Genomic DNA, 13,399 nt, shown 5'->3' with positions numbered 1-13,399 from the left:
TGCTGAGTTCTGCTTGCTTGTCCTTCACAGACATACGGAAAATCCCAAATCTGAGGAGGTCGTCCGCACAATACCTGCTCCCAAAGTCTTACGTGGAGATGTTGTCCCGACATCCGGAGACTGTGCAGGCCTACGTTCGCCGCGGAACCAGGACATCTGTCTCCCCCCGTACTCTGATTGAGAACCTGGATCGCCTTTGTATTGAGCTCAATGAAGGTAGGATCTCCCCATTTGTATTACCTGCACCTTGTACACTAAAGCCTGCTAGACACGCCGCCTGCACTATCCGGCCCTCAGGACCCAGACGACATCGAGATTTCTCCGCAAGGCGATGGTTGCAATACAGTGTCCGATACCGGCACTACCGAACAGGATCTCATTTGTCCCGCCTCTATGTCAGATCTCTCTTCCGGTAGTCTAGGATTGGACGCTCCTTCGCTTTCACGTCGTCGTCAGGCCACCAACAAACCGACGTTAGACTGCCATTTACCGCTTCCGCCCACTCCAGCCTTTGATAATCCCAAATTGCCTGTCGTCGCCGCTAACGTTTCCGATTTCCCTCTCGTCAACAAGCGTGGTAGAGCGCCGGTGGCGAAACTTGCGATCGACGATGCCCTCTCTTCTAGAAATGATGATATGCCCATTACACCTGCCGACCAAATAGCCCACGCAAAGCACACTCCTCCCAACGCACCTCGTCAAACCGTGAATAGAGTCCGCCACGCTTCACTGCTGACTTCTCCGTTATCCAGCAACGTTCAAGACGATAGCAGGGATATCACTTCGCCATACCCGTTTACTCCTTTGAATGACAAGTCAATCCATTCCCCAAAGGTAGCAATGCAAGCGTTTCCTTCTGAATGTACAACTCCCGAGCCAGTTGGCGATACCTACGCATCCGGGCCCAGTCCTTTTGAACCTCGTTTCTCCACTAGTGCAACCCCCAGCGGCGCGAAACCCTTACACAGAGCGCCGCAATATCTGTCGCTCCACGACGCTGCCTTGCCAACTCCGTCTCCTCTCTCCCTGGATACTGCCCAGTCCTCCCACGAACTGGCATCCCCTGTGGCCTTGCTTCCCCCTCGTTCCGTAAGGCTTGCACGTGTCGCAAATGCCTTGCGCTCCCCAATTATGCGCGTTGATTCTCCGGGCTACTTCAATATCTAAGTCTCCTGGACTGATTATCGCCACCGTATTCATCCGAACCTCTCCATTCGAAGACAGATCGCTGTTAGACCACGCATGCACGAATCCGTGTGTTTGCCCTCGCCTCAGATTATAGCACCACTGCCTCGTGCCATCCTTGTCTTTGTCCCCATTGCGTGGCTTCCCATTGTATCGAACGTATCGAATAATATGTATAGTGTAGAACAGCATGTCATTGCATATGTGGCATCAGTTCCGAGACGCGCTCCCAGACACCGAATCTTAGACTGTCAAACCAACCAACCAAACAAACCTACTCCGCTCTTCTACCTCCCACCACTGTCGTCACCGTACAGGCTTGACAAGGCCCCGCACGTTGCGGCATCCAACGCACTTGCCTCTAGGGTTCCCGCTGCCCTCATTACGACCGCATTTACCGCAACGACTAACGACCGGCGCACGAGTTAACACGAAGTTGTAGGAGAGCGATTATAGGATGGGGAACGTCATGTCCGCGAGAAAGACAGATGTTACGGTGACTGTAGGCAGCAGGGTACGTTGCGTGCCTCGTGTACGACCTCTTTGGGGTGGTGTCGTCCGTGCTTGTGCTGAATATCATCGCGACAGAGGAAGATCATCACCAGGAAGGAGCTGAGAAAGGTACGTGTCCACCCACATCTTATCCCTCATAGCGAAAGCTAGCTCACGCCCTTGGTAGTACTCATGGCTCCCTGATGTCCTCAGGCTCAAAGGCAGTGTGCGTCGCGCTCTCCACTTCTCTTTCTGACCGCCTAACGGGGTTGAGCTGCTGCACAGATCGTGCCCAGGATACTCGGTCCTGTCTTGACGGTGACACTGTTCGCAACCGCCGCGGCGTACGTGTGGCACAGGGGGACGAATATCGTGCTCTCGAACTCAGTCATCCCGCTGTTCTCTGTGGTTGTACGTTCCGCTTGCCCATTCGTTGCGTTCAGGGCTCAGAGTGTCACTCCGCCAGGTTGGAATGATTCTTGTCTTTAGGTAAGTCTGCTTTAGTCAGGGTGGCTCTGCCAATGCTAATACTTATATCTGCAGGAATGGGTACGTCGAACTGCAAGTCATCACAGTCACCTTCATCCAAGCTGCACCTCGCTCAGAACCTCATATGACCGGTACTACGAAGGCAGAAAGGATTTCCAATCAATGATCTCTCACGTCAGTACTCACACCACTCTGACCCGCATCTTGCAGCTCACATCATCCCAGATTCGGAATCTCTCCCGTCTCATATGGGTCAATGTCGCTGTGCCGCCGACAGACGATAAGGGCAAGCTATCCAGCGCAACGCTCACCGCGCAACAACTCCGGCGGAAGAAGGTCGCGGCGCTGAAGCTCTGCGTGTGCTACGCGTTTGCCGTGAAGCACTACTTGCGCGGCGAAGATGGGCTTGACTGGGAGGACTACACAGGCCTCCTCCCACCGTCCGTCGCGCGCCTCGCGCAGCCTGGCGGGTCGCGCCGCGCGTCGCTGTGGGTATCGTACGCCGCGATCGAACGCACGTCGCCCGAGGAGTCGGCCACAGTGAGCGGAGACGAGGGCGACGCCGAACGTGCAAGCGTGTTGCAGAGCCGTCAGGGCAGCACGAACGTCGGCGCGGAGATTCGTCGGGATGGCGTCGACGCGACGAAGCGCATACGCGTGAAGCGGAGTAAGGATAGGTTGAAGCAGCCCGGTGTAAAGTCATCCTCGACCCCACTGCTGAGTGGGCTGCACCAGACCATCGACTTCCACCCGGACCCTGACAGCTTGACGACGCCGCTACCGCTCGTGTAAGTAGGCTGTATGCGCATGGTTCGGAACAATGCTGACGAGAACGTCAGTATCACGCATGAGCTAGGTCGCATTATTTTCCACTTCAAGCGTGACGGATACCTCGAAACGATGGGTCCTGCAGGCACAAATGCCATGAACCAGCTGTAAGTGTCCTCTGTCGACTCCGACCTTCGCTCTATTCCTGATCGTATACGCGTAGTGTACAAGGCATGGTCGACGCCCTCAGCAACATGGAACGTGTCGCGAACACACCTATACCCCGATCCTACAGCATACATCTAAAACAGACCGTTACGTTATACCTTTTCGCACTCCCTTTCACCCTGATTCAAGATCTCGGCTGGGGCATGATTCCACTCGTGACTATCATTGCATTCACACTCATGGGCATTGAAGGTATCGCGGACGAGATTGAGATGCCATTCGGTGAGCGGTCGTCTGTCACTATCCATCAGATGCTGATGGTCGCCGTAGGACTCGACAAATTTGACTTGCCCCTGGAGCGGTATTGCGAGGACCTGAAGGAAGAGATCGAATATGTTGTCGAGAGGCTTCCGGAGGGCGGCGAGGGCATGTATGGGTATGATGATGGTCTGGGCGATGATTGAGCTTCGAGGACTGAGTCTGGAACACACCATTCATAAGCGAGGTTTTTGGATATTTTCACCATCTTAGCAGATATCATATCGTATACCCTCATGTCACACTCTTCACATAAACAGTCCATATCAATTACCAGGGTCATAGTGCAATGTCTATTTAGCTGAACTCTGGTGTGCAGAACTCGCCAGGACCGTATGGCTGAACAGACCAGCTTAGAAACCAGAAAACTATCAAAACATAGGGGGCGCACCTTGGATGCAAGAGCAGTGAGACCAGCCGAGTTTTCGCTGGTGTGTCGACCGCTTTGAGGGCCAGGTTTTGGCTTATCGCCCTTCTTGAAAGCGTCCAATACTTTCTTTGTTGTTTCTGATGTCAAATCCTCCTGTGGTTATTGCGGAACCGTGTCAGTATGGAGAGACTTGCCAAGGGAGACGCAGACGCACGTAGAAGTCATCACCAACGACCATCATGGGCGCATTGCTGCACGCGCCCTGGCACTCGACTTCAATCACGGTGAACTTGCCGTCCTTGGTGGTTTCGCCGGGCTTGATGCCGCCGAGGTCTTTGCAGACGGTGTCGAGGATATTGTACGCGCCACGGAGCATGCATGGCGTTGTCGTACACACCTGCACGAAGTTCTCGCCGATTGGTTCACTAGTCATGTGCGCGCACCACATCAGGCTCCATTGCCTACGGAAAACAAGCAACGAGCGGGAGGCAAGCGCACCGGTTGAACATGGTGTAGAACGTTGCTACCTCGTACACACGCATTGGCGGCATCTCCAGGAGCTTAGCGACGTAGTTCATGACGCTAATGCTCGTCCAACCCTTGTTCTGGCGCTGGCCGAGGTCAAGCAGCGGGATGACGGCGGCCTTCTTGTACTGTGGCGGGTATCGCGAGATGATTTCTTCGGCGCGCTTGAGGTTGCCGGGGGTGAATTGGAACGGTATCTGCAAGCACTGTAAGATGTCCTGTGCTGGCCATAACTCTTCGCGCTGTATACCTTGGGGTTGTTATAAGGAGTGTCACGGTGCTGCAAAGACGGCCGCATAAGTATGGCCTCCGCACGAACGTATGCGGACTGTACATACAACGAACAGCGCGTCCGACTTGCGTGCTGGAGTGGTGCATATCCTCCGTGCGCCCCGCGCAGCCTTCAGAGTCCTGGCGAGTCGTGCGGCGAGCATGTCGCGAGTAGGAAGCAGAGACGGTGGTGAAGCTGGCGAAGCGTGAAGGCACGGGTCGTCCGGAAGCGCCGGGCTCTGCGCGTGGGAATCTACAGTAATCTGTCCATTCTAGCCCATACTCGGGCGTTCCGAAGAAACATAGGCTCAAGCGACCACTTGGACCGAAGAGTCTTCCGATTATAGGCAATATCTTTGATATGCCCAAGGCTCGCGAATGGCTTACGTATGCAAGGTGGAGTCGCGAGTACGGTACGGTCACATCTTCTTGCAGGCTCAGATCGTCCACCTCCGCGTGTTCAACACATCAATCTTCGTTCTCAGCTCTACCAAACCTGTCAACGATCTGCTATGCAAGCGTTCGTCCATCTATTCTGACAGGTTTTCGAAACGTCATGCACTAAGTTCTGCAAAAAGCTTATCAACTATTGTAGGGGAGAGTCGGTCATGGTCAACTTGTAACCGCTCCCCTTCTGCCTTCACGTATACCATTGTTCATGTCAAAACTCAGGACAGGCCTTCAAAGGCATTTGACCTTTGCCAGACACGGGGATGACTGGAAGGAACGTACTTGTATCTTTCAGCAACATCTGAGCAACAGCAGTATGCTGCCGCATCGGCCGAGGTTTCTCAGAGGCACACAAACTCCTACATGATCTCCTTGTCTGGCCAAAAGACTTCATGCAACACACCAGAAAGTAGGTATTCGGTATCCCGCATCTTAGCCCGCACCTTAGCTGGCACCTAACCTTGGTCTAGTCTCACCGGAGCCTCAATTTTAGGCATCACCTACGGCATCGAGGTGCGCCCAGACAATGATCCCTATGTACAGGCAGTATGGAATGTATGTCGCGAGTAACCAACATCGGTACATATGCAGGTGCGTCATCCTTGTTCTATTTAATTGCATACAAGCTGAGCCCTAGAATAGTTCGTTTTCTTCCATTCCGTGAGTGTCTACCAAGCATTCTGCTGCCATGCTGCACGGTTCGTCACAGTTCGCCATCTGCCCACATGGGCACCCGGCGCCCAATTTCAAACGCGACGCTGCCGAGTGGTATAACACGGTTTCTGTGATGTTCGATGCTTCATATTCGTACGTTGAGCAAAGCTTGGTATGTAATCCATATGTTGCATTTGCTCTGTATTTACGCGCCACACAGGCGGCTGGAAACGCAAATACCTCGATCGTGGCCTCACTCCTACAAAACCTCGACGATAATGACAATCAGCCTGAAGAAGAAGTCATCATTCGTGAAGCTTTTGGAGCCGCATACAGCGGTGAGTACGTGCGTGTGTGCGGAAGGCCAAGCTGCTAAGGAGCGCACTCAAATATGCAGCCGGAGTAGACACGGTCAGACAGTGGCTTTACTATCCTGGCCTGGTCTGACAACGCCGCCCTTAGACGTATTCTTCAATAAACATATTCATCCTCGCTATGCTCAAATTTCCAGATGTGCAACGAAAGGCCCAACAAGAGCTAGATCGTATCGTCGGGCTGGGGCGTCTTCCTGACTTCGAGGACCGCGGTTCTCTCCCTTATATAACGGCAGTCCTGCGTGAGACTCTTTGGTGCGTCCCTCTTTGTATATTTATCTCGTCAGCTAGCTGAGCTTATTCACAGCTGGGTACCGATTGCACCGCTTGGTAGGCATGCCAATGGCCAACACAGTCCATGCTGCTGATGATGCCGTGCCAGCGGCTCCGCACCGGCTCACAGTTAACAATGTGTACGAAGGGTTTCATTTTCCCGCAGGCTCTCTTTTCATAGGCAACGCCTGGTAAACCATCCGACATGTCGCGGAGACCTTCCCTTCACCAAGTCTGTCGCTCGGCAGGGCCATTCTACATGACGAGACCAGATATCCCAACCCAGAAGCGTTCGTCCCCGAGCGGTTCCCGACTCCTGAGGGCGAGCTCGACAGTAACGCCCCAGATCCGAGGGAGGCATGCTTCGGATATGGTAAACGGATGTGTCCTGAACGCCACTTTGCCCTAGAGTCGGTGTGGATTGCCATTGCAAGTCTTCTTGCGGTCTATAACATTGAGAAGGCGGTGGACGAGCTCGGAAGGGTCGTAGAACCCAGTGGAGAATACATATCTGGAGCGCTCTGGTATGTAACCCGTATATCTGAGAGCTCGTGCTCCGTTGTCAGCTACCCGTTGCCATTCGACGCCAGCTTCAAGCCTCGCCACGTAAATGCTACAGCATTGATTCAATAATCTGTGTCTGACAAGATTTTACATGAGAGATGAACGCGGACTCAAATTGAGTACAGTATGTGTCTGGTCTTTGGAAATTTAATGATGGGCGAGAAGTCAAACAACTGCTGCAAAATATTCCGTGCCGGTCATGACGCATGAGTCTTCACTCTGTGTACCTCGTGTAGGCTGTGCGTAGTACAATAGAAAAGTGCGTCCGACCTGCGTGCCAATGTGATGCACTTCGTGCGTTCTGCGCAGCCTTGAGAGTCTTTTAGAGTGGTGCAACAAACATATCACGAGCAGGGAGCGGAGGCGAAAGCGATACAGGCAATGGTGAACTTTGAAGCTTTTGAAGAGTCGTCGGGAGCGCCAACCATCTACACACATAATATTACTACTCAGATGGAGGGAAAGAAGGGAAAATTCGCTCTGTTCAATAGCGGGAGGTCGCGTTTATAGTACATTAGAGCCAGTGCTATCCTCTGCTGTTCTCTCAGCCAGAGGGCCATCGAAAGTTCAGAGGAGAGAGCTCAGAGCGGAAGGTCGGACATGTTAAAACATGGGCATGAAGAAGAGCAAACGTCGATAAAATCAAGACAATACGTGTGTAAAGAAAAAGAAAAAGATAAAAAGGAGTGATCCTGCTTGGGAAGAGAAGGATAGATAAGCATGGGCTTCGGGGAAGGTGCGCCGTTCGACAGGTAATGTCTTGATACACTCGCCACCAGCAGTGGTATAATTTGCGTGCGTGTTCGTGCCGCCCTCAGGTCGCAGAGGCCACCGCCGGCTTGGCGGTGTCCGCTTATGTCTTGTCTCGTGGGTCTCATCTCCATCCACCGTCTACGTACGCGCAGAGCGAACCAAACTTGAGAATGGTGGTAGCGGGGACAGCAAGAACGATGCTGCAGGAAGAAGGGCAAGTAAAGTAGACGCAATGAAGGGAGAAGAATAACGAGAACCGAATATGGTTATGATCTGCCACCGCGCCATCCGAGCTGCTGTTGACGCACGGTGAGGCGTGACGCTAGCTGGGTGGTGATGGATGTTTTGCCGAAGGGCTCTGCAAATGAGAATGGACCAAGAGTTAAATAAAAAAATAAAAAGGTGGGAATTAAAACTAGGATGGGATTTCGGTGCGATGACTAGATTTTCTCTCCGTGTCAGCCTCTATCGTGCAACCTCCACAGAACCACTGGCTGTCCTGCTCACAGCCCCTCCGAGGCATATGCCTCGCTCATGACGCTATTGAGCCGAACTGTCCTCGGGACTGTTGGGGTTGTCGTGGTCAGCCCATCAATTGAGAAATATATCCTCCACAAATCGTGAATGCATCGGACGATATGGGGTGGCACGCCCGAGTCGAGTGGCTACAGTATTGTATGAATGAAATGCGGAATCACGAATTAACGGGGAGACATACCCGGACTTGACTCCACGTTAAGTACACTTCCCGCTCCGATGGACGCCAGGGCGAAAAGCTATCAAGGAATTCTCGAGGCTTTATACCATTCAAGTTGGTGGCCAGATCGGCTATGAGTTCGAAGGGGAAGTCGAGGAAATTGGCGGATGCTTGCGCGTGCCTAAAATGATAAGCCCAGTGGCTCATCGCATATCTTGTATGCCTGGGCTGCGACATTGATTGATACTTCGCCCCAGCCTCCGTAGCACCGACGGCTACCTCCAGGCAACGGCGCAGCAGCATAGTGTGATGTTCTGCCGCATCAATGGCAAAATTTGGATCCGGACACCGCTTAGGCGACAGGAGAAAGTCGGGAAATGTTGGATGAATGATGTGAATGGCCGCATTTCCCGCGCCTTTGTTCGAAATCTCGGGAAGAGATAAAACTGAGCGAAGGGGAGCAACACATTGGTTGTAGATATCGGATTTGTGGACGTCGATGAGGGGCGCAAGCGCTTCTGCAGAAAGGGGTTCCTGGAGGAGCACGATCGTGCCAAGAATGAGACGAAGCCGCGCCGAAAGCTCAGACGACATGTTGCGAAAGACTGAGGCAAGAATCCTAAGGTAGAGTTCATCAAGCAGCGATTGTGAAGGATGGACGTTCGCAGGGGCCATGGTCTCAGATGCAGTCAGTTTCTGCAGCCTCGCCTTTGGATCGCGGAAGGCATCATCTCCAACGAATTTTACGGCAGTAAAAGCGTAGATGAAGGAGCGACCGGCAAGATGGGCTAACTGCACCACGTCGTCCTCGTGCGGCCAAACCTCCACCTTCTCCACGCCATTCTCGGGAGGCAAAGCCTTTTCATGCAGACGATACTGTTTCCTCAGCGACGAAAGTTCGCTACGGACGTATCGTGTGATGTCCTGCTGAGCGGCGGGCTCAGAGATATCATTGAGGTTGAACTCCTCCCAGGCACCTTGGGCAGCGCAGTCGGCGAAACAGCGATGAATATGGTGCTCGGGGAGACTGGTGATGAAAAAACGAAGAGGCTTGAATTCCTCCGTCTTATCCAAGATGGCCTCGAGGAGGTCCGACACAGCCTGCGTATCTTCACACTCGTCCAATGCGTCTATCACCACGACGAGAGGAGGTAGAGAGGGATAGGAGGCTTGAATAGGAGTTATTATGAGATCTTGGAGCTGGCGTTTCACGTCCGCCCCAACACCGGATGGGTTCCTCTGCAGGATCTGCGAAAGAGATTTATGGAACGCGGGGATACGAGCCTGGAGTTGGTACGCAATGGATGGAAGAATGCATCTAACGTCTTTGCTGGACGCTGCATTTCGAGAACAGAAGAAGGTCGCGCCGAGGATCTCTGCTGCACTCCACCTGTCGCAAATAGTGCTGGCGAGTGTGCTTTTCCCTGAGCCTGTGAATCCATTAAGCCAGAGGACAGGGCGGGACTGTGTAGTCGAGAGAGGCAGGTTATCTTTGGGTGCGATACCTGTTGGTGTGTAGCCTGATCTCATCCCCTGCAACGATCTGCTGGCCCAGTCTTCGATACAGCGGAGCACATCCCCGCAGGTACCATCTAGGCAACGCGGTCTTCGTATACTATCGTAGTAGACGTCTTTCGCTACATAGCGGAGCAGCTCTGTAAAAATGTCATGGTTACTATTCATATGATCCTCCTTGCGATGTCCGGAAATCCACTACCTTGTAAAACTGTGGCAGAAGCGATCGCAGAGATATTGACTGCCGCATTCTGAAATTGTTTAAGAACATGTACTGGAAGATGATGCTAGGAGGACGCTACCTCGACGACTACCCATTGAGAGACACTGCTGCGAAGCTGACCGCGCACATAAGCTTGATAGAAGTAATGGTGTTAGGACAAATGCGCCTACCAGGAAAGCGTCAATAGATTCACTGAACCGTGTCGCAAGAGCATTGATCTTGGCTGAGTCGTGGCTGGAACGGAAGACTCGGTGTAGCCATGACTTCTTCGGTATCGAATTTGCGTCTTCCGCAATCTTTTTCCAGCAGCTATCCATAATACATTAGATATGTTCCTCAATATTGTCAGTTGCTTGAACGATCTCACTCAAACGTATCTATCATTTGATCCCGAAGTTGTCTTGGAACTTGGTCTGAAGGTATTTGACGAACTTCTTTGAGCACGGCCTTGAAGGCATCAATACGCTCTGTCAGCGACTTTGCATCGTCAATGTTCGTCTGCGCACGCTACGTCGCTCCATCAGACTCATGGTCGAAGTGGAAAGCGGAGGGCATCGTACCTTGATCTTTGCCAGAATCCCTGCCAGTGCCGTCAATCCGCTTTGCAGGCCGGGAACACCAGTGTCTCCTGCGACATCTGCAGCCATTTCCAAAGCTTCCTGCAATCCTGACAGGGCAGCGTCCGCGACTTTGGCGAGTTGAACTCTCGCGCTGTGGTGGTGCGTTTGCTCATTTTTTGGCCACATCGTATGTGGGCTCTGCGTCGTCTATATCCCTAGTCTTGTCGTGAGCAAAGTGAAGGAGGAATGCTTTGGAAATCCCACAGTTGTCACTACCATGCATACGGAACCCACGTTGGTGAGCCATGAGAGACGCCGTGCTGACCGCCCATAAGTCGACCGTCAGACCCATAAATAAATAAATCTTCCCTTGTATACGCTCTTCGCTGACCGTACTAACTATCTCATGCGCCAATAATAAAGCGCATATTTGGAAACAGAAACTGAGGATGCAAACATTCAAGAGCTTCATCACGTATAATAAGTAGATAACCAGATAGCGTAAACCGGCCAATCACACTGGACAGCGCTTTGGGACGAGAAGTGATTCAAGCTAGAGCATGCCCAGCGAGATCTCGTGGCGAGTCAAGTCAACATAATAGGGTGAGCACGCTGCGGCGAACGATACCCTGTCTCGATAGACATAGGAGAGCATGGCTTTGAGTTGCTCGACTGCCTCCCGTGCCTCCGTGGAAGGGTCGATCGGGTTAGCGTACTCTCGAAGGTCGACGGTGATTTCAAGGCTATATAGGCGAGGATATCGAGCGAGGAGCTCCTCGATAGCGCGCATAAATGAGTCGGATTTGATGTGCTCGACAACAGATGGATAAAATCGTAAGACGATGCGGAAGTGGCGGAGATCGGACGGAAGATGAGGCGTCAAGTAGAAGAAAAGCAGTAACCCCGGCTCCTCCTGAACAACGACAGGTCAGCCTAGTAACTCGGGTGTACATTGCCACCACACACCACATCAGAATCCTCGAAGACATGGAGAGTTCGTAGTTGCCAAAAGTCTGCCAAGGCAGAAAAGAGCACCTTCGGGTGCACGCTGTATGCTGGAGGGGCACGAACAGCGGATCAGTGGATTGTACATAGGAAGGTTTATTGTCGCGTACGGTTCTTTGCCCACCGGTTTGTGAGTTCCAGCGTTACTTCGACAGCCTCTCTACCGACGGTGCATAGAAGATGCCGCAGCGCCTTGTACTCGAGAGACACCACTACATTGTAGAGTTCAATGCGATCGACTGGATACTGGGTGTCTATAACTGCGGAAAGGAGCCCCGCTAGAGCAGGGTGGCAGCGAGTAAATTGCAGGGTCCGTACCGCCAATCGAGAAGGAGAATTTTTCGACAGCTGAAAAGTGGGAACGTTGGCGCAAAATATGTTCTCCAGGGTAAGTTCGGTGACTTTGGTGAAGAACGTAAGACATTGGAGAACGGCATCGATGTCGAGCGAAGACAGAGTGAGGTCCTGGATTGACAAGATAGCAGTCGGATCAGGCCTTGCCTGACGATTCCGTCTGCGCAGGGATGGTCCCGTGTTCCCTCGACGATTACGAATGCGTAGCTTGACGAGGCTGCGCAAGCTCAAGATTATGGTCTCCAGGTCCTCGATGGACGCAGATCGAGAGACATCGCAGTTGTCGAGGTCGATATTCAATGACACAATGGCCAGAGAGAGCCTATAGGAGCCCTTCACGGCCGACGCAAAGGCCGGCACAGTGCGGCTCCTATTCCCAACCGTAAGCTGCCCAAACAGGACTCGCGAACTGCCAGCTTCCAGTCTCGGGATTAAGGTGAGTGCGAAGAGGTCTTTCGCGACTTGTGCATCCTTGCGAAGAATGAGTTGTCCTTCCGGGCCCCTTAACGGAGCCACGACGTGATCGACGATTCTATCAATAAGCTCTTGTGGTAATGCCAATGAGTCCATCCGCTGCGACGACGGTCCTGAGTCAGCATTTCTCTCGCCCGTTGGATTGATGAGCGAACCGCGTTATACTGCCACGTAGGCACAGTAACAGATCGGTTCGTTCAGTCAGGTATATCCTATGCGCTATTGGTGGGATGGGGTGGGAGTACAAGAATTGAAGTTCACCAACTGAAGTTGTCACTGGTCCCTCACTTAAGTGAAATTGTTGTAACTTATCACTTTCAATAAGCAGCGACCATAAGGTCGCGATTAAATAGTGTAAGCAGCCGTTTCTTATTACGGCGTCTAATTACAAGCAACCGTAAGCATACAGGCCTTATACACCGCGGCACCACATTTCATGCACTGTACCGCGGCGAACTGTTCGTAGCTTGGCCCATGACGCTCAAATTGAGCCCGTTCATGCAGTTCATGGCCTCTCGGTAACCATGACGTGAACAGTTGGCCATGTTCGCACAATAGTCCCTTTCTAACATCACGACCTGTGGAGAACACCCTATTGGGACCGTTGCCATTAATTTACCCGGACCTGAGGGCAAGCGTCGTTTGTATGGACGTTTGTATGTATGCTATTAATCGTTTGTTGATCGCACTAACTTCCGACCGTTTCATCCCGTAGCACGAAATCTGAGGAGCACGGCCCCCGGGTGGCACAAGATAACTTAGCCATCAAGCTGCCCAGGATCAGGGCGTCCGCTGTTTTGCTCGTGCGAAATCATCACGTTTATGGCACAGAACTCTTGTTCTCCATTCATTCTTAATGTCCCAAACGTGCGTGCCCTTTGCACCTCGAGACCCACACTTGCACACCCCACCCCCCCC

At 52.5% G+C, this 13,399-nt stretch overlaps 8 protein-coding genes across 8 annotated transcripts; 3 read left to right on the top strand and 5 right to left on the bottom strand.

Annotated features, from left to right (window-relative positions):
* Nucleotides 1-841: 841 nt before the first annotated feature.
* On the top strand, nucleotides 842-1,746 carry PHACADRAFT_256760 (uncharacterized protein). Its single transcript, XM_007396102.1, has one exon. The coding sequence runs from the start codon at nucleotides 1,243-1,245 to the stop codon at nucleotides 1,612-1,614; it is 372 nt and encodes a 123-aa protein (XP_007396164.1). The 5' UTR covers nucleotides 842-1,242; the 3' UTR covers nucleotides 1,615-1,746.
* Nucleotides 1,747-3,142: 1,396 nt separating this feature from the next.
* PHACADRAFT_184607 (uncharacterized protein) lies at nucleotides 3,143-4,793 on the bottom strand. Its single transcript, XM_007396101.1, has 6 exons — nucleotides 4,654-4,793; nucleotides 4,566-4,595; nucleotides 4,289-4,512; nucleotides 4,005-4,215; nucleotides 3,812-3,943; nucleotides 3,143-3,759 (listed from the first exon to the last, which is right to left on the bottom strand). Exons 1-6 carry the CDS (start codon nucleotides 4,747-4,749, stop codon nucleotides 3,718-3,720), a joined length of 735 nt encoding a protein of 244 aa, XP_007396163.1. The 5' UTR covers nucleotides 4,750-4,793; the 3' UTR covers nucleotides 3,143-3,717.
* A 96-nt stretch (nucleotides 4,794-4,889) lies between these two features.
* Nucleotides 4,890-5,128, top strand: PHACADRAFT_61472 (uncharacterized protein; the record flags this gene model as incomplete). Its single annotated transcript, XM_007396100.1, is given in 2 exon segments — nucleotides 4,890-5,003; nucleotides 5,021-5,128. Coding segments are annotated over 2 exon segments (222 nt in total), but the record flags the coding sequence as incomplete, so codon positions are not given.
* A 595-nt stretch (nucleotides 5,129-5,723) lies between these two features.
* On the top strand, nucleotides 5,724-6,969 carry PHACADRAFT_195903 (uncharacterized protein; the record flags this gene model as incomplete). The annotated part of the gene is made up of 7 exons (XM_007396099.1): nucleotides 5,724-5,861; nucleotides 5,910-6,027; nucleotides 6,087-6,100; nucleotides 6,152-6,318; nucleotides 6,371-6,393; nucleotides 6,446-6,527; nucleotides 6,585-6,969. The coding sequence occupies 7 exons, from the start codon at nucleotides 5,724-5,726 to the stop codon at nucleotides 6,967-6,969; spliced, it is 927 nt and encodes a 308-aa protein (XP_007396161.1).
* A 396-nt stretch (nucleotides 6,970-7,365) lies between these two features.
* PHACADRAFT_184605 (uncharacterized protein) lies at nucleotides 7,366-10,415 on the bottom strand. The gene is made up of 5 exons (XM_007396098.1): nucleotides 10,259-10,415; nucleotides 10,168-10,203; nucleotides 10,068-10,116; nucleotides 8,372-10,005; nucleotides 7,366-8,318 (listed from the first exon to the last, which is right to left on the bottom strand). Exons 1-5 carry the CDS (start codon nucleotides 10,403-10,405, stop codon nucleotides 8,157-8,159), a joined length of 2,028 nt encoding a protein of 675 aa, XP_007396160.1. The 5' UTR covers nucleotides 10,406-10,415; the 3' UTR covers nucleotides 7,366-8,156.
* Nucleotides 10,416-10,451: 36 nt separating this feature from the next.
* PHACADRAFT_28853 (uncharacterized protein) lies at nucleotides 10,452-10,834 on the bottom strand (the record flags this gene model as incomplete). Its single annotated transcript, XM_007395185.1, has 2 exons — nucleotides 10,452-10,586; nucleotides 10,649-10,834. 2 exons carry the CDS (start codon nucleotides 10,832-10,834, stop codon nucleotides 10,452-10,454), a joined length of 321 nt encoding a protein of 106 aa, XP_007395247.1.
* Nucleotides 10,835-10,968: 134 nt separating this feature from the next.
* PHACADRAFT_256755 (uncharacterized protein) lies at nucleotides 10,969-11,717 on the bottom strand. The gene has a single exon (XM_007396097.1). The coding sequence runs from the start codon at nucleotides 11,436-11,438 to the stop codon at nucleotides 11,202-11,204; it is 237 nt and encodes a 78-aa protein (XP_007396159.1). The 5' UTR covers nucleotides 11,439-11,717; the 3' UTR covers nucleotides 10,969-11,201.
* A 46-nt stretch (nucleotides 11,718-11,763) lies between these two features.
* PHACADRAFT_121791 (uncharacterized protein) lies at nucleotides 11,764-12,649 on the bottom strand (the record flags this gene model as incomplete). The annotated part of the gene is made up of 2 exons (XM_007396096.1): nucleotides 12,637-12,649; nucleotides 11,764-12,580 (listed from the first exon to the last, which is right to left on the bottom strand). A coding segment is annotated over exon 2 (813 nt), but the record flags the coding sequence as incomplete, so codon positions are not given.
* Between the last annotated feature and the right edge of the window lie 750 nt (nucleotides 12,650-13,399).

This window comes from Phanerochaete carnosa (assembly GCF_000300595.1).
Source record: "Phanerochaete carnosa HHB-10118-sp unplaced genomic scaffold PHACAscaffold_5, whole genome shotgun sequence".
NCBI classification, from domain to species: domain Eukaryota; kingdom Fungi; phylum Basidiomycota; class Agaricomycetes; order Polyporales; family Phanerochaetaceae; genus Phanerochaete; species Phanerochaete carnosa.
This window is presented reverse-complemented; position numbering and strand designations above follow the sequence as displayed.

Excerpts from the sequence above, each read along its gene's own strand:
- PHACADRAFT_256760 (XM_007396102.1), top strand. The coding sequence starts at position 1,243 with ATGCACGAATCCGTGTGTTTGCCCTCGCCTCAGATTATAGCACCACTG.
- PHACADRAFT_184607 (XM_007396101.1), bottom strand. The coding sequence starts at position 4,749 with ATGCTCGCCGCACGACTCGCCAGGACTCTGAAGGCTGCGCGGGGCGCA. Across the intron at positions 4,216-4,288 it reads TTCTACACCATGTTCAACCG|TGAACCAATCGGCGAGAACT; the intron begins GTGCGCTTGCCT and ends GCACATGACTAG. Across the intron at positions 3,944-4,004 it reads TCGTTGGTGATGACTTCTAC|GAGGATTTGACATCAGAAAC; the intron begins GTGCGTCTGCGT and ends CAATAACCACAG.
- PHACADRAFT_184605 (XM_007396098.1), bottom strand. The coding sequence starts at position 10,405 with ATGGATAGCTGCTGGAAAAAGATTGCGGAAGACGCAAATTCGATACCG. Across the intron at positions 10,117-10,167 it reads CTCAATGGGTAGTCGTCGAG|AATGCGGCAGTCAATATCTC; the intron begins GTAGCGTCCTCC and ends AAACAATTTCAG. Across the intron at positions 8,319-8,371 it reads TAACGTGGAGTCAAGTCCGG|CCACTCGACTCGGGCGTGCC; the intron begins GTATGTCTCCCC and ends ACAATACTGTAG.
- PHACADRAFT_256755 (XM_007396097.1), bottom strand. The coding sequence starts at position 11,438 with ATGCGCGCTATCGAGGAGCTCCTCGCTCGATATCCTCGCCTATATAGC.